The 19,971-nt window shown below is 38.7% G+C and overlaps 1 protein-coding gene across 1 annotated transcript in view; it reads left to right on the forward strand.

The window, feature by feature from the left end:
• Positions 1–8,073, forward strand: part of bcl11bb (BCL11 transcription factor B b) — a 36,982-nt gene extending 28,909 nt beyond the window's left edge. The window contains exon 3 of the mRNA XM_065268780.2: positions 3,583–8,073. Coding sequence (XP_065124852.1) covers positions 3,583–5,531 — 1,949 coding nt within the window. The 3' untranslated portion in view covers positions 5,532–8,073. The remainder of the gene's footprint in view (positions 1–3,582) is intronic.
• Positions 8,074–19,971: the final 11,898 nt, after the last annotated feature.

Genomic DNA, 19,971 nt, shown 5'->3' on the forward strand with positions numbered 1-19,971 from the left:
GTCCCCCAAAATCGTAAATTTTGTTGTTGTTATCATTTACCAAACGCAATATGATTGTCTTTTCAACTCATCCAACCCTGAGAGAGGTAAAGAGAGAGCGATAGATAGACAGCCTACTGATAGCAAACATTCAACTTGTGACGTGCAGTTTTGCAATGCCTTAAAAGTTATCCACCGTATCTCACATGTATAATCATGACATTGTTTAGCTCTCTCTCTCTCGTTCTCACACACACAGACGCATTCACATCCCCTATCCCCCAGTGTGTGTCGGTGGCACAGACAGCAGAGTCGTGTTTCTCATTAGCATAGTGGCCTGGCCCCCTGATTAGCCGCGATCATCACAAACAAGACATCAGTGATGCGAGGTGAGGCCCCATGGGCCGCTGGGAGCCCCAGATCACAGGCATGCTAATGAGGGCCCACGATACTGTGGTGTGAGGTGTCAGCCAGGCTTGTGACAGGTGCACGGAGAGGACGTCGGGGGGGAGGGTCCGGAGGGGAGTGAAGGCGTGTCGTGGTCCCCACGGCATCATCCTGCGCTTTGTTCTCTATGCAAATTCACCGCTGCAGCTTTCGACAGCTAGTAATGTAGCGGATTTGAGCTGTACGGGTGCCGGGCCTGAATTGCACAAACATGCAAATATGATGTTGGGTTGCTTTTTGCAAAGTCTTTGTGCAAATGCACAGATGTTTGCGTTTTACAATTATATTTACAATTAAGCATTTGGCAGATCAAAGTGACTTAGGGTATACATTTGTGTGTTTCCTGGGTTCGAATGCATGACCTTTTGAGCGGTTAACGCAATTGAGGAGCACATATTATTAGGCAATTTTGCAATATCATGAACGATGGCTCGATTTTTAGGTTAACAGTTAACACTAACGTTGCTTCGCTCACGCAGCAGCAGGGCTTTCAAGTCTGACAGATTTATTCGCAGATAATTAAAAAACCCCTCCGGCCCCTCCTCCTGACTTCTCTGTCATTGCATTCATGCTCTTAAAAGGAAATTAATTGCCACAAAATGTTGAAATCAACATATCTAAACTCAGGTTGGAGGTCCCTGAGGATGGACTAATTGGCCGTGAGGTTTTGTACTACTAAACCCAAGAGAATCTATAACTTTAGTGTAATGCACAGACGTGCCCGTCATTAATCACATAGGCTACCCTACGCATTCGTCACAGCAAGTGTGCTACTGTAGAGTTGTTAGCGCTATGCACTCCAACAGGCCACGACTCAATTTAGCTGTTTAACCTGTAATCCCGGCAATATTTATTGAAGTGCACGAGGCAAGAAAATTAGGCTATTAAGCTCTTGCAATTGAATACACTGCGAGGAAAAAAAGGCGCTCTGCTAACTGGCAGTTGACCTCTGTGGCCCGCAGCGAGCGGCTTCATGGACACGGCCGCGGTAATTACTGCAAATTGAATCACGCCGATTCTGTAATGAGAGCTTATATTGGCTAGAGCGCTTTGCTGAGACATGGCCCTCCCAGGCCTCGGTAGCTTGGCACGCACACACATACAGAACAAGACCCAATGGACCATGATCATATGGAGATTTGTGTTCCTGAGGTGCCTGATGGGTAATTTCACACCATCATGCCACGCAAGCTGCTGTCACAAGACATGGAAGTCTGATGGGTCATTAGCATATCCTAACTTATTCACTGTGGGCTCCTCTCTCTCTCTCTCGTTCTGGCTTGTTTGGAAAGTTGATGAAATTTGTCTTTGGTCGTCATTAAGCCCGCCTGTCTGTTAGTTGACACGGTCCCTTAGTAACATATGGTGTTTTCTGTATGATGTGATAGGATGCAAATTGCAATGGCTCAGATACAAAATTATGGCACACGGACGCACATATGCACGTATTTGTTCATGAATCGTACTTTCAATGTGTTATGTTGAATCCTGTACTGCCCCCAAAGAAACAAAACATGTATTCGGATCACCTATACAGAAGTGGGCACCAGACCTGAGAGAAGAAATGAACAGCCTGTGTGTATTTTAGTAGCTGATCTTTGACACATCCCTCTTGCCAGGTGTCTGTTTAAAGGCTAGCCAAACTAAACACAAGCTGTTGACCCGTCATGCAGAACAACCTACATTGCATCATCCACATCTCTGTCTCCTTTCAAGTCATACGCAGCGTGCTGTGAAACCCTTAAACTTAATTCTATATCAGAGGTTTTGTTTATATCTGGTATTAACATCCATTTCAGTTCGGCTGAATAAAGTGGTCAGTGGTAAACCCTGGTGATCGAATCACAAATATCACAATTAGTGGTCAGACATTACATTTGTAGCTAAAAATAAAAGTACACAGATCAAGGCTGGGTCTATGGGGAGGGCTGGGGGGTTATTGCTCCCCCCAAAATGTCTCTTTACACAAATAGCGTCCCTTGTAGACTCATAATTATCACTTCTATCAACCATGACATAAGTTCAGACACCATTGCCTTTATTGCATGAAAACAAGAGTAGATTTGAAGTTAATGGTTTAAAAGCATAAATGCATTGAGATGCATTTGTAAACAAAAAATGTAATATCCTGCTAACAGTAGTATATGGTCAACTGCAGTGTTGGGGAAAGTTACTTTTTTTGCGTTACTTCGTTACTTTTCATGGAAAGTAATGCTTACGTCACTTTAAAGTTACTTTTGAGGTACTTTTTCTTACTTTGCTGGTGTTTTTTATGATTGAAAAGTTATGCATTCAGAAATTGCATATTTCTGTCGCACAAATGTCAAGCTCTGCCAATTCTGACTAAAACTGTTCATAGAGTGTGTATTTCTATGTTTATACGTTCAGTTTAATGCAGTACATTGTTTTTTTATATCTAATTAATTAAACTGAAAAGTAACTTTTTTTTAAAAGTAACTAAAATATTAATGTGTACATTCATAAAGTAATGCGTTACTTTACTCGTTACTTCAGAAAAGTAATATTATTACTTAATGCACGTTACTTGTAATGCGTTACCCCCAACACTGGTCAACTGTGCTAACTTGACTATGTCAGAGTATGGATCTGTCAACATGCCTCTATTTCATTTTCGATTTTTCATAATCCTCTCTTTCTTCTGTGGCCACAGAATTATCACCATATGGAAGTAATGAGGAGTGGGGGTGTTGATCAGGGAGTTATATATTATCATCTGGCTGACATTAGCATTAGCACAATGTGTTCGCTAACCTTCTCATGTTACTTAGATCCAGAGTACAGGCAGCTTTAGAGGAGCAGGGTACTGTAGATAACCTGCTAGGCTATCAGTGAGCTCTTGTCTTCTTTCTTAAGATGATGTAATTTTCATTCAGTCTTATGAAATGGCTGTCGCCGCAGCACGATGAGATGTCTCTCACATGTTGCCTGTTTAATTTTTAAAAAGAAATGATCCATGAACCTCGCCATAGAGGACTTTTGGCTTTGATTACATTCAAAGCCATCACAGAGAACAAACAGATGCGCGAATGACACGAAAAGCTATTAAAGCATGCTATCTCAGCCACCCCTTGCAGCGAATCTGAGTTAATAGCTAATATGTATATATTAATTCAGTTCACGTTTTTTGTCTTCCAGGAAAAGATGAGCCCTCCAGTTACATCTGCACCACGTGCAAGCAGCCCTTTACCAGCGCATGGTTCCTGCTGCAGCATGCACAGAACACCCACGGGATACGTATCTACTTGGACACTCACCCTACTAGCTGCTCTCTTACTCCACGCATGGCCCTTCCTCCACCGCTGGGGGCCGATGCCCTGCCACGTTCCCCTCTTGCCAGCTTTCTGGGTGATGGCAGCAACCCTTTCCACCTGTTACGTATGGCTGCACCGCTGCTACGGGAACCCCCTCATCCCGGATACATGGAAACCCGCTTGCCATCTACCCCACCCTTTGTAGGCCCTCCACCACCCCGCCATCCTCTGGAACGGCTTGGCCCAGATGAGATGGGCATCTTGTCCCAACATCCAATTGCTTTCGAGCGGGTGATGCGGTTGACACCCATGGGCATGGAACCGTCCATGGGATTCTCCCAACGTCTTCGAGAATTGGCAGGCAACAACAACAATGGTGGTCCAACCCCCCCTCTTTCACCTAACCGTGTACCGCCCATGCATCGGCTTCTCAGCCCCACCCTCTTCCAGACTGGCTCCAAGCCTCCTTTCATGACCGCACCCTCACAGCCACCATCGGTACCGTCCAGAGGCAACTCCTCACCACCATTAAATCAAGCTGGCAAAGCCAAGTCCTGTGAGTTTTGCGGCAAGACCTTCAAGTTCCAAAGCAACTTGATTGTGCACAGACGAAGCCACACTGGTGAAAGGCCCTACAAGTGTCATCTTTGTGACCATGCGTGTTCACAGGCCAGCAAGCTAAAGCGCCACATGAAAACCCACATGCACAAGTCAGGCTCCATGGGGAGTTCACCTGAGCAGGGAACACAAGACTCGGCTGGAGAAGGGCGTAAAACCAATGAGGAAAATGGAACAAGGGATGGACTGGATAATGATGAGGAGGAAGAAGAAGAGGAGGAGGAAGAGGGGGAGGAGGAAGAAGAGGAAGAACATCAAAATGGAAGCAGGCCTGATTCCAATGTGAGTATGGATTCGGAGTCAAGCAGAAACAGAGAAAATGGCCAAAGACCCTCTCCCGAGGAAAAGCCTATGGCCACTGACAGAGTGGCAGAAAGCCAATACAACAACCTCGACAATCACTTGAGACTTCCACCAGGTGCTCACAAAGAGACAGACAGAGATTCGGCAGGCAGGATAGAGATGGATAGAGACAGACGGCCAATGGTGAATGGCAGAGGCTGTGGCCCGGAGGATCCCTTTTCAGCATTATTCCATCGAAAACCCATGCCTATTTCAAGCCCAAGCCTTTCTGGATCCTCCGCCAAAAGGATCAAGGTGGAGAAGGACATGGAGGTGCATCAGGTGCCCGTCATCTCCCCTGAAAACGTGTACTCTCACTTGCTGGCTGGTTACGCCGCCTCTCGCCACTTCATCAGGGAGCCCATCCTATTTAACGACTCCAGGCAGTCACCTTTCGGAACTTCATCCGAGCATTCCTCGTCTGAGACGGGCAGCCTGCGCTTCTCCACCCCACCGGGAGAAATTCTGGAGGGGGGCGGGATGTCTGGAAGAAGCGGCAGCAGTACGCCCCACCTCCATATGCGGGGTCCAGGCCCCGGGAGACCGCCCAGCTCCAAAGAGAGCCGACGGAGTGACACCTGTGAATACTGTGGTAAGGTGTTCAAGAACTGCAGCAATCTAACGGTGCACCGGCGCAGCCACACGGGCGAGAGGCCTTACAAGTGTGACCTGTGCAGCTATGCTTGTGCCCAGAGCAGCAAGCTCACCAGACACATGAAGACCCACGGACAGTTCGGCAAAGAGGTGTACCGCTGTGATATTTGCCACATGCCCTTCAGCGTGTACAGCACCCTGGAGAAACACATGAAGAAGTGGCATGGAGAGCATTTGCTGACCAGTGAGGTCAAACTAGAGCAGGCGGACAGAGCTTGAGACCACTACCGATGCACTGCATTATGGGTATAGCTGGATAGTTTTTTTCTTGACTAGATTTTTTTGTTCGTTTTTGGAGTGTTTGATGTTTTGTTTTGAAATAAAAACAAAATGCCACCTGAGAAACAAGAAGCCAGGGAAATGTTAGTCTTCTTGCGTTTCCTAGCAGCTAACAGAGGAGTAGTCCATTAAGAATTCATGGAGCCTTTCTACTGTGCAATAATTTCTGTATTTATTGGATTATTTGTAATAATACATGGCATGTGCAGGTACATTATCGATGGGTTTCTAATGCATTCAGTTCCTGAAATTATATTTCTACGCCCCATCTTATGACATGACGAATACTGAGATTTTGGCATTCAGCCAATTTTGTGTTTTAACTATAGTTTCCTCAAAGGAAACAATGGGTAATTTCTAAAGAGGTCAACCTCTAAAATTCTGAGAACGTTTTCATGTTGCTGTCGACGGCCCCACTGATCTTGGGGGATATACAAAAGATAGATGTAAAGCACTGAATGTCACTTTGACAATAAAATATGAAAAACATAGGGGCCAAACACCTAGGGATGTTTCAAGGCAGCTGACAGGCAGTTTGACTGCATTTGAAAGTTATCAGTCTAAAATGAATATGTTCATCAACCAAGACGTTCTAACAACAAAATTCCCTCAATATTCCCAGAGTTCCTGTGTATAAACTGTGTTATGGCACCAGTGTCGAATTCCTGGCATATATTTTCTCAAAAGTTTTTTTTTTATGTTTACATTTCCTAATATTAAAGGGATAGTTCACCAAAAAATGAAAACTCAAGTTGTTCCAAACCTTTATGGATGTATTTGTATGTTTTGGTTCTGGTGAACACAAATAAAGCAATATTGAAAAAAAATCCTAATAACCAAATAGATATGGGGCACCATTCACTTCCATAGTATTGTTTTTTTTCATCTATGGAAGTCAATGGTGCCCCAGATCTGTTCTTCAAAATATCTTCATTTGTGTTCAGCAGAACAAAGAAATTTATAAAGATTTGGAACAACTTGAGAGCGAGTAAAGGATGACAAAATGTATACTTTTCAGTGAACTATCCCTTTAACCTTCCCCCATCTCTTATTTCAATTCCAATGCTTCCCAAACCTGGTATGAGGTAACATTCCTTGATTTGGTAATGGTATTAGTGTTTATTGTGAATTCTTGCCTAAATCAAACTAGATTTTGTTTTTGACATATTTAATATGTTTTTCAGTATGGATGATAAGTTTTCACTCAGTTTTGAGCGGGCTAAATGCTGTGTTGCTATTAGATTATTATTCCTAAATTACCTTGAGAGAGTGTAAGAGAGAGAGATCATTAATTTGTGACTTGTAGCTCAATTCTATGCACCATGTGCGTTGTTAAAACTGCAATCATCGATTTGTGTCGTGACTCTCTGGGAGCTCAGCCTCTTCTCTAAAAGATCCTGGGATTAAATGATTTCCTCATTACGGCCTCTGTTCCTACACACAGAGTCGCCTCCACCTGCCTCCATTCATACGGTACACCATCAGCTCAAATTTACAAGGCAGCCCTCGCCTACGCCCCACACACACACACCGCAGTTCATTTTCTGCATACACGCCTGCAGTTCATAATAATTTCTATTTTTTTGTGAAAGCATTTCTCTCTGAATAGAGCGTTTAATTGGAGCTAAGGCTGCACATGATGCCCACTTAGTATCAATTAGCAGAGTTAAACCGAAATGTACAGCACAAGAATATTTTTTTTAAATATGGATGTGTCATTTATTGTCACGTACTTCGCACACTGGCAAAGAAAGTGGGCATAACTTGAGAGAAAAATGAGAAGATGTATTTAAGTGAGACACATTGAACCAGACAGCATAGACGTGCCTCAAACTGATGTTCAGCCTTTATCTTCCGACAGAGTTGAAATTCACGACCCAACAGTATCATTTATTTTCATTAAGAGGAATCAGGAGGAATATTCGCTTAGGAAATGCAAAAGTGTTTGGTTTGTAAAAGGGAAAGTCTTAACGCACAGATGGGTTTGAAACAAGACTAAGCCATTACTTTACCGACCTGTTTCGAGAATGATTGACAGTGCAGGTGATACAATTGAATTGGAAAAAATAAACTATGACACTGTCTTTAAATGATGTTTACAGTGTTGAAGTATAATAATACTGAGCTCTTCTGTATATGTGTTTTAAATGAGACCGAAATGTTTTGTCCTCTGTTTTTCTACAATTTTGAATATCATAGCAGGGTTTTCTCTCGTTTGGTTTCTTTTACTTTCCGGGTGCCGGTATTTCCGTAAATTTCTATGGATATATGCGCGTGTACGTTTTGTTCATTGTTAAATACTCAATGTATTTGTAATTTTAGTGGCATTTTATGAAATGATGCAAAAAATCTTTATATTTTGCAGTCCATTATGAAATTGTGAGTCTATTCAAATGTTTTGTCACTCTATCTGTTCATAATTTTGGTAATTCCATCCACAGGAGGATGTAAAAAAATGAAATAAAAATGATGAAAAGAAAGAAAGAAATCATCTTTTGCAAATGTTTTTTTATTATGTTGTTGTCCAAGGTTAACATTTTGTTTCTGTCTTTATGAATGCTGCTTGAAATGCTGAGAAAATACTCAAAGGCTATCATTGGACAAATAAAAAACATTCATAGCAAGGTCTAAGTTTTAAAAAGTAAAATTGAATTTATCAGGTACTTTTACTTGCAGTAAACAGTTTGGACACACTTTATTTAAATGTATAATATAATATATTATTATTATTAGTAGTAGTAGTACATTATTATTATTTGTATATAAACGTGTATATACAGTAAAAGTATAACATCTTTACAAAACTATAATATCCTTTGTTCACTTTTTATTTACAATTTATTTCAACTTTCTTCACTAGTGAGGAGTTATAAAATTATAAAAAAAAAATGAATTAGTTTAAGTTATTTTTATAATTTATACTGTAATAAGTTGATTAAACCTAAACATTTAAATGCAACAAGAAATTTTTACAATTTTACAATTTTATAAACATTATTATTATATTTATTTTGTATTTACTATAGTTTTGTTTATTATTAGTTTAGAATAAATAAGTAGGAAGGAGTTGGTGTGTCCAAACCTTTAACCGGTAGCATCATGCTATTAAAATGTTTAATGTTCAATTTATTTACACTGTAAAAAGTGAAAAGTTGGATTAACTTCAATTGGTATTTATGTTTATTCAACTTAAAAATTCACGTTAGGTGAATAATTTAAGTAAAAAAAAAAACATACATTTTTTAGGTGTTACCAATTGAAGTAGTTTTTAATCTTTTTAAGCCAACATTTCACTTTTTGCTGTGTAAAGAGTACATATTAATAAAACAGTATTGACACAGTGGTGCACAAAATACACAATAACAGTAAAATCACATTTTTAAAAATTATTTTACACTAATAAGACCAAAATTACAAATCAGCACAATGAGATGAAACACATAAAAACATAGGTAAGTAACCATGACCGTTTCTAAAAAAGACAAAATAGCAAAATAACACAGTAAAATCAATAATTAAATAATTAAATAATTAATAATGTAAGGAATAAATGATGGCAGGTCATTGAAATATAAAAAAATTATGCACACCCAAGGTGGTAATGCGGCACCACAAATAATTTTCGAATAATTTAAAGGACCGGAGTCAATTATTCCTCTTATACTACGGTTTCCACAAACATTGCTCTGGTGTCTATTTTTAAGACATTTGACAAGTAAGGTGTGCGGTTTACAGAAAAATAATCAACACCCATGGAACATTTCTCAACCAATCAGAATCAAGCATTCAACAGCCCTGTGGTATAAAGTAACATAATGCATAAAACCTCAAAGACTAGTTGGTGTCATAACTAAAATCACTTTCGTTCTTAAATCTCACACTCGGGTAAGTACGTGTTTAGGTGGCGTATGTACTACGGCAGTCCATTTCAGATCCTCGGGGCGGTAGCAGCAAACGATCTGTCTCCTCTCATTTTACCAAATGTTTGTGGAATAACTAAAAGATTTTGTGATTCTGAGCAAAAACTGGAATGCATGAGGTGGCACACACGTCATCCTTTATGTTATTTTTATTGAGACTAAAATGTATTTCCTCCACTTATTCCATCATTTCCCACTGAAACTTGCAAGCTGAGCCCAGACAGGGCTGATGACCTTTGACCCGAGGACTTCACTAATTTGTAAAAACCCTCTTCTTCGCCGCACCTGCCCTTCCTCCTCTTTAGTCTAAGTGCAGGGCGCACAAAATCTTGTCCGACCTCTTCTGACCTCTCCCATCTTGCCTCTTTCCTTCTTGTCTTTTGTGAGGCAGGTGGGTCTTTTGTAGTTCCAACAATGTTTCATGTCGGGAGGGGAAGCACTTAAAAAACTCATCTAGCATTTACACATGGCCGGTCAAAGCGTAGACGTTTTTTGAATGAGACACTCGTGTGGAGACCCACAGCCTAAAAGCCGCCTGCATGGTGACCTAGAGATATTGTAAACAAACAATTACTCCATGCTTGTGTTGTCTCGGCTGTTTAAGCAACAAGCAGTGAATGTCCCTTTATAGAGCGAGGCATGAATCTGGTTACAATGGAGCCGGACATCTGGGAGACATCTTCTGCCCGCAAACATCCTGATCCCGGCACATCCCTGACGGCTTTAGAAGGCAGATTCCCAGAGTCTCGATCACGGCACCAGAGGTCCCACTTTCACACTCTAATTATGACCGGCCACACCAATGTACTGCCAAACAGCTCAGACCACGTCCCACACATGAGCTGGTGTCGTTGTTAAGATATGGCATCCCTTTTAGCAACTCATAATGGCAGGTCCCATTGGGCCTGTCCTCTCTCTGCCACTGGAATAGTCATACTCTCTGTGGTGGTGAAGTAGCCCCTTATTTGTCAGGCCAAAACGACCAGGATGGGTCACACACAGAGACACGGAAGGAAAATAAAGGGCCTGAATGGTGTGCGGTCGCATCACACGGGGTGTCACCGGGGGTTGCGGTTTGGGTTTTGACCATGCTGAACGACCGCAGATTCCTTGGTCTTCAAAGGACGATAGGGAATCTTCCCAGCGGTCCCGTGCTCCATAGATTCAATTACTAATCTCAGCTCCCCTGACCACTGCCCAATCACGCTGCATCCTTTGAGCAGGACGGACCCATGAGGCAGAGAAAACGCCAACCAGGGAAAATCTGCTCCAGCTGGGCTGCCGTGGGAATGAGAGCGTATGGAGGGGATTTTTGCTACGAAGTCAGGACGCACTGGGGCTGTTCAGCATCTGTTGGTTTTAAAGATCTGTCCACAGCACAGATATGACCTGAAGGAAGAAAGAAAGTTGGTTTTTGATTTCCCCTTCTCATTAAAGACGTGTGTAAGGGCGACTGATTAAAATTAAATGAAAAGCATGAGAAGAACCACACTGATGCAGAGAGAGCATGCAAACGAGAAAGACGTGTTGGTCAGCCAGGATGCTTTTTGCTGAGACAAGAATCAATCTTTGTGCAAGTGTTTGTCAATATGTCGTTTTCATATTTCTTCTGCTTCATTTCTGGTTTGTAGATCATTGTCTTTGTTCGATGTATCAGTGTTTTGCACAAAAACCATCACATCATAGACTCCAGACTGGATTATGTTTCTTTATGGTGGACTGGACTGAATGCAAAATGTGCTATTATAATTCAAAGTTATGTCAGTGTTTTGTGATTGGTTAATGGTGTTTTCTCTCAAGGTTGTTTCTTTTATTAACACACAGCGATACTGTATTCAGGATCTTTCATGTTTCACAGTTTTCATATTTAGCCCGAGTGAATAAATTATTTTGGTCTTTCAGGATTCAGGATTTCACACTGTACATCTGTAAACATTTGTGTTTAATAACCCAGTCTCTCTGAATAATTATTCATATTTTCACTGAGAAGCAGGCGCATACAGTAATGCCTACCAAAATGTTTGTATATGGCTCTGGGGAAATTCACATCTTTTATTACAGAATGTAAGAACGGCCTTGGGGACATGAATAAATTATTTTTCAGCGTAAATTCTAAATTTTTATTATATTATTAACCTAAATTATTTTTTTCTTTTATATTTAATATATGTGTTAGATATGAAGAGCTCAGATGCAAAAGCAGCTTAACACATCCTCAAAAATTGAATAATGATAATGACCGAATGCTCTCGGCACATTAAAGGGATAGTTTGGCCAAAAACGATATTAAACCCATGATTTACTCACCCCCAAGCTGTCCGAGTTGCATATGTACATCATTTTTCAGACAAACACATTTTCGGATATTTTAGAAAATGTTTTAGATCTTTCAGATCTTTAGACTCCTCAGTATTCAGGAGAGAGTATTGGCGTAGTGTACGCACTTTTCTTAGTGACGTATGACAAATTCGGAGGGCGGGGGCACAGAGCAGCAGCAGAGTAGCCTCCGTAAGCTCTCATCCTGAATGCGGACGCGATTAAGATGGCGGCGCTACCGGAAGGTATTTATTTTCGTTAATAAAGTTTTAAATAAGGATATTTCTACAACAACACCGTGCGGATTACCCTCAGAAGACCTTTGTTTATCATCCTGGAGCCGTTTGGATTTATTTTGTGAAGGATGGACGCACTTTTTTTGGACTTGAAGGAGTGGACCCCGTAACTTCACATTTAATTAACTGAAAGATCTTAAACATTTTCTAAAATATCCGAAAATGTGTTTGTCTGAAAAACGATGGACATATGCAACTCGGACAGCTTGGGGGTGAGTAAATCATGGGTTTAATATCATTTTTGGCCAAACTATCCCTTTAATGCGTTCATTAAATACTTTTGCTTTAAATCTGCTTAATCCCGGCTTTCTGGTCATTCAGAATTTTTTTTTTTGTTGGCAGAATCCGTTAAATGGCACAACAAAGCTCTCAATGTGCATGGAAGATGATTTGGATGAATGATGGGGTGCGGACATCAAGGTGAAAAAGTTAAAGCATGTATTTTTCACGCATTTTGGGCCTTTACCTTTATTAATAGAGGACAGTAAAAAGTGACTAGATTTTCTTAAAGTGGATTTTTTTTGCATTTGCTTAGAAGGTTTTAAAAATACAAGCAGTTGTTAAATACCAAAGAAATTTCTAAAGTGACTTGTGTGAAAATACGACATTTCAATTACTGACGATAACCTTTTCATTGCCATTAAATTGAAATTATTGAACCTAAACATTAGAGCCTGATAAAAAAAAATGCTCATTTACAAGAAAACATTTCAGATGCATTTGAAATTTCACAAGATTCTCTTAAGATGTAAAATAAATTTTTGGTGTCCCCAGAGTACATATATGAAGTTTTAGCTTAAAATACCCCTCAGATAATTTATTATAGCATGTTAAAATCGCCACTTGGTAGGTGTGAACAAAAATGTTGCGCTTTTGGGTGTGTCCTTAAAAATGCAAATGAGCTGATGAAATGCAAACACTGATCGCCATAATGATGGTTTGTTGAAATTGAAACTCAATTGTGCTGTCAATAATTTTCTCTCTCTCTCTCCCTCTGCACATAATGGCAGTGTCGTGGTTGGATAGTACAGTTTAAGGGGTGCTATTATTATAATAAGATCCCCTTCTGACATCACAAAGGGAGCCAAATTTCAATGAACTCTTTTTACATGCTTGCAGAGAATGGTTTACAAAAACTAAATTATTGGGTTGATCTTTTTTACAATTTTATAGGTTGATTAATGTAATGGAAACCCAATTATACAGGTAGCACTTAAAAAGTCAGATTTTCATGATGTGTCCCCTTTAATATACAGCTGTATTATATTTATTATATTTAAATTTGACCTGTGCCTGTGGATTTAAATGTCCATCAGATCTATGTATTCCCACTGCTTGTTTGTTCATTAAATAATGTGTCTATTATGATCACAAGCTCTTCTCTGCTATCAAGAAAGTTGCAAACTTTCAGCTTTACTTAAAATCCACGCATTTTGCAGAATGCAACATATTTGTGTTGGTAACAATTTGTAAAAAAATATAAAAAGCATGCACACATAACACAATAAATGCATTGTTTCAAAATAGTTAACAACCATTGGCAGAGCTTCGCCCCTAAAATGGAGGAGGGGGGGTGCGAGAGTGTGAAACTACGTTGTTTCCATCGCTATTGTATTCAAAGGCATGCTGACAGCCGTTCCACACAGTCCGATATTAATTTTCCCCCGCAGAACAATTCCATTTGTATAAATGAAACATGAGCTCAGGTCGTGCTGATACAAGCTCTCCAGATACTTGATGACACACTGGAATGGGTGAAACAGTGAAGCGTAGCCTGTATATAATGAAAAACCACACCTACGGTCGAAATAATTGCCATCACACTTTCCAAGTCGCAGTCATTTGAATTCCTGCAGTCAGACCTCCACGAAGCACCCAAACAGAGGTGAATTACAACGCCGTTTAGGCCGCTCTTCTCTCGCTCGGGGGGGTCAGCGTGTAATTGTTGACGCTGGAGTCCACGCTCGTCCCGAAATATGAAATCTTCTCATTTGATTTGAACTGTTATTATGTCGTAAAAGCAAACTGGCTGTGAAACTGCGGGCCCGCCGGTTGATTTTGCTTTCATCAAGTGCAGACTGGTTTAATTACAGACTACACGATCAGCCATCATTCAGTGCACAAACCTCCACTGTTGTTTTAGTTTCATTCTTCTGTTTGAAGCTAATCACAAGGTGATTGTGCTGTTTGCCAGAGGAATCTTGAAACAGAGAGACCGTGTGATCTCTTCTGCAACGTTCAAGGTTGGATAAGCTTTACTTTCCGTCAGGTATTCGGTCTGACGCTGTATTCAAACAGAAGAAAGATACAGGAGGTTAATGGGTCAGACATTAAAAACAAAATGACAAGGGTTTTTATATGCAAACATGACAACAAAATTAATTCAAGCAAGGAGATTTGACTTTTACAGGATTTTTTATTCTAACTCTTTTTGTGAGTTTTATGGTTAAATTAAACTAGAAAAAATATATATAATATTGTATTTATATCCAGCCTGCTCTCACTGTTAATACATTAATACGTAACTTTTAAAAACACAAAAATACTTCTTTGTTCGTTTAAATAGATTCTGAAGCGTACAATGTAGATGTATTTCATCATAGCATTATTACGTTTTTGCAACGAAAAAGTAAAACATTTACAAATCTTTCATACCATAAAGTTTGCTGTATAATTTCCCTTTAACCATTTTATTGATACTTTTTCTAAACCCAAACCCTTTTTTACACCAAAACATTTAAAACAGTTTACCCAATACAGTATGCAAAACAGTTGTTATTGCATAGGAGAAAAGCCTTTTGTATGTCATGGCAAAAAACGAAATATTACAAATTGGTTTAATGATTACAAAAATAAAATAAAATAAAATAAAATAAAATTAAATTAAATTAAATTAAATTAAATTGTAGTTTTGTTTAATGTGCAATTCTCTGAAAGTCATGAACATTTCATTAGGTAAATAAGTAAACTGTCTTAAATAAATAAGTCAGAAAATATGCATAAGAAACGCCAATGCCTGCGATTTTAATATTTATGAATAGGAATATGTAGAAATCTGTACGTCAGTTAAGCTGTTAATATGTATATGTATATAACATGCAAATATATCAAATTAAAGAACATACGTTCTGCTTTCAAACAAACAATAAACAAACAAAACGGGAAAAAAAATGTTTCATCCTATCTATATTTTTTCTTTAAAAATAATTTTTTTTAGCAAAAAGCTGAAACAATTGTATTTTTGTGAAGGAATTTTGTTAGAAATCAGATTCAGAACGATTATCAAAACATGCACAAAGTTTAAAATGAGTAAATAACGTTTTGGCTTTAGTATTTTTCACAAATTGGGTAAGTGCGGAATCTAGTGGATAATCGCGGTATTGCAGATTAACATAAAAATTTATCAGGAACACTTTTTTATGCAAATGTTTTCTGAGATAACTTGTCAATGTTCGGGAAAGAGTTATTTTTTACATGTTGTAGGTGTTAGCAACAATGTGCTATTTTTGGTTGTGTTCTTTTAAATGCAAATGAGAGTAATCTGCAAAATGGCAGATATTATTAAAACAAGATCCCCTTCTGACATCACAAGGGGAGCCAAATTTCAATGACCTATTTGTTCACGTTCTTGCAGAATGGTTTATCAAAACTAAGTTACTGGGTTGATAATTTTCACATTTTCTATGTTGATAGAAGCACTGGGGACCCAATTATAGCACTTAGAACATGGAAAAAGTCAGATTTTCATGATATGTCCCCTGTAAATGATGATAAAGTGACACATTAAAATGAAATAATTTACAAACACAAAACACCAGAAAAAACATGAGTGTACTTTGTGTTTTTAAACTATTTATATAAAAATGGGAAAATATGGACATCTTTTTAAACGTATAGACTACATATTTTTTGTTACCTATTTGCACACAATGTGCATATGACAAATGTCAATGAACTACTGTATGCCATATTTCATATGGTTCGTTGTCTCCACTGAAAAGAGGAGAAAATGAACTCAAGAATTCTGAGCTAGCGCTATACATGTAATATATCACTTGGATTATAAAATTGAAATGATATGACAGGACTGTTTCTATGTTGAGGCCTTCAGTGCGTGTGGGAATAAATATGTGCTTCTCATTTACTAGCAGATCATTTGCTCCTCATTTTTACGTGACTTTTATATCTGTCTGTTTTATGGCAGCACATCTTTAAAAGTGTTTGCTCAGCAGTTACAAAAGTAAGTGAAGGCAGATACTTCTCACTTTCACTCAAACCATGTGCTTCTGGTTGTGGTGCATTTCTCGTCACATTTAACCTTAGACACAACAATATTCTGGGGTCCTGACATTTGATATCAACACCTTAGCTCTGTGTTAAACATGTAAACGTGAATCTGTGATAATGATAATCTCCAATGTCATGTGCATAATACCGTCTAGGCATGCGCGAGTATAACCAAATGTATATGCCTGTGTGAACCACCAGAAATAAAATGTTTGTCCTCAAATGCCAACCAGCAATCTTTTAAAACAGGCAGACAGAAGCTGGAGACCTCATGTGGAGCGAAGCGCCGTGAGCAGATCAGTGAGTTTGAACAGAAGGAGTACAGCAGGAGACGCTGGTGAATTTGGACTGTATGGAGTTTGACCTCTTGTGTCTCAAGTGCATGATGGGGAATCAATAGGGGGGTCTGGAGGACCCAGGGGTCATTGTGAGCGTGTCTGTGAGACGTGGTTTTATTGTGAACGCTTACGAGAGCTCTTTATGACGTGATCACCTGTGTTTGGGCAGGTGGCTGGAGAAGAGCTCACATCTCCTCGCATGAGGGTCCTCTTTGTCCCCCGCTTAAAAGACTCTGTCTCATTAAAAGCTTTTTAAGAGGTTAAAGAAAATAGACTTTTCTGTGGAGCGAGACAGAGGCGCTAGAGGATGAAGATGAGGGGAGAGAAGAAAAAAGCTTTATTCAATTGTGTGGAACCTGTTTTCACATTATATATATACTGTATATATAGTATAACCTCTAGATTGCTTGGCAGATAATTGTTTGTCAATGCTACTGTTGTCGGTGACCTATTTTAATTACTTTGAAGTCACAACTGCATTTAATGCCATACACACAGGTGCCAGACAAGAGATATTCGCCTGTCTATATTATGAGTAAATAAAGCAACATTTGATTTGGATTGAATTTCACTGACTTACTGTAGTTTTGTTTTTATCAAATGATTCTTATGTTTAAATATTAAAACCTGCTTGTTTGTTGAGCATTACATTTTTTCTAATAAGCATTCAAACCACTTAGATAATCAAACAAGCGGCTTATCACAATAGAACCTAAATATACAGCATGTGGGTCTACTGTATGTCCAGCCTGGTCTCACTTTTAATATGTAGTATTAATATGTAACTTTCAAAAAAACAAACATATTATTTTGTACGTTTAAATAGATGCTGAAGCATTCAATGTAGATGTATTTGCATCATTTATTTGTAGTACTATTAAGTTTATACAGCTACAAAAGTTAAAACATTAACAAATCTTTCATACCATAATATTTGCTGTATAATTTCCCTTTAACAATTTTATTGTTAATGTTACCACCCTAAGCCTACCCCAAACCTTACCCTAAACCCTTATTATACAAATTTTTTATTAAATTAATAATGTATTCATTTTATATAATGCAACGTAACAAACAGAAATATGGAGGAAAATTTTAGTAACAATAGTAACAATATAGCATTTAAAAGAAACCTACCCAAAACAGTTTATTTAAATCATGAACTGTAAAAAAATAATCACAATAATTTATTTATTGCACAATTTCAAAAGCAGTATCAAAAGTAGTTAAAATGACGATGTGCTGCACCGCGGTCCTTTCTGGAGTTTATGAAGTACAAAGAAATATTAAAGTTATTAATCCACGAGAACGTTAATCTGGCTTCTGTCTGTTAAGGCGCACATTTCAAATTTCAAAAGTACATCGACTGAAAGACAAAAATGTTGCAAATCTGTGACATAACACGCAAAAGCCAATGACCATTTGATATCTCTGCCGTAAAGCAATGTGTCGTAAAGCTTCTTGAGGCGCAATATTTGAATTCAAATTTATAAGAAACACGAGATTTGCCGTTTATAGTCGCTGATGAGAACTGAGATCAAGATCACTGGATAAAGAGCTGAATTTGGATCTGTTCCTCGCAATCGTATGAATTTTTAAGATGTATACGAATTAATAAAATGTACATCTTTTGTGAATTTATGTTTGTTTTGGTGTAATTATTGCTGCATAGGAGAAAACGTCTTTTGTGTGTCATAGCAAACAAGCTTAATATTAAGCTTAAAATGGTTAAATGATTACAGAAATTGTATTTATTTTAAGGTTTTAAAGTTTAGTCTTGTTTAATATTGTGTAATTCTCTGAAAATCATGAACATTTCATGAGGTAAATGAGTAAACTGTCTTTAATAAGTAAGTCAGAAAATACGACTGAAAACATGCCATTAATATGAGTGAGAAACGCAAATACTCATACAAATCTGTACATCTGTAAAGCTGTTAATACGTAAATAACTAATGTATTAGTCCTGTCAACACATCGATATTATACAATTCAGTGTGTATGAAAACGTAAGAAAATGTACTTGTGGTACAACCACATTTTACATAAAAATACACACGTATACTAATGAGGTCATGTTGGACTGTCCCCACGCACACAAACTGAAAGATTAACTTAATATTACTAAATAGCATTAAGTAAAAGAAATGTTAAAATACCTGTGAAGTATTGTTTGTTTGCAAACATAGATTCATTTTTATCTTAAGTTAAACTTTAAAGTTAAACTTTTATTTTACCCGCTCACAGGGCCGGCGTCATGGGGGGGCATTCGCGGGCAGTGCCCCCCCCCCCCCGAACAGGTTGTTGTGCCCCCCTACAAAGTTTTTAATTACTTTAAAATATATATAGAATAATTAAAATAAATTAAACATTGAATGTTTCATGACTTGTAATGTAATCAAATGAGGAAAATATAGTTGATATATGTTTTCTTTAATTAAAATAGACCAGTTTCTCTGATTGGATGTATTGCCGCGTCTCACCCATCTTACGTCTTTAGCATTTGTGACTTGATACTAGCAACGTGTTTTTTCACGGCATTTTATGGATCGTGTAAAATATGGATATTAGAACATTTAGAATGAACCAGCACCGCCTGCTCCATCTTCATGCAAACACAGACTGGCTCAAACTCAGAGATTAGAGGTTGAGGTGGAATTTACAAATCTACAGGACACTGTTTTCAGGAAGTCTATTGTTCTTACATGCCGTCTTTAGCTATTTCAAAGGTAAGTTAGCGTTGTTTTAAATTACGTAAGCTTAAATGTGAAGTGTGGCTATAGACCGTTAACAGCATTACGACGTGATTATGGTAAAGCGGCTTTTTTAAAGCTAGGACGCGCTGCACTATGAAACTCATTCATTTCAATGGCTTGCGCCGCGCGAGGGCGGTTTGTTGTTGCGTCGAGTGAGCGCGAGCGCAGCGGAGCTCAGCTTGCGCTCACGCCGCGGTCGAAGTTCAATAGTTTTGCGCATAGTTTGTGGTCTTTTGCACTTTATACGGGAAATGAGTTGACAGTCTGTACCAGTTGTATGAGTGTGTGCTTGCTGTATTTGTTGTTTTAATGTCTTGTTTTTGCAAGTTATTGTTGCTATTGCGTGCCCCCCGTTGGAAGCCGAGTGCCCCCCTGTTAGTTATGGTCTGGCGCCGGCTCTGCCCGCTCACCTTTTGGGATTTGGGTATCAAAATTACTTCCAAACTTTCCAGATGTAAACACAACAT

Source organism: Paramisgurnus dabryanus, chromosome 12, assembly GCF_030506205.2.
Source record: "Paramisgurnus dabryanus chromosome 12, PD_genome_1.1, whole genome shotgun sequence".
Lineage (NCBI taxonomy): Eukaryota > Metazoa > Chordata > Actinopteri > Cypriniformes > Cobitidae > Paramisgurnus > Paramisgurnus dabryanus.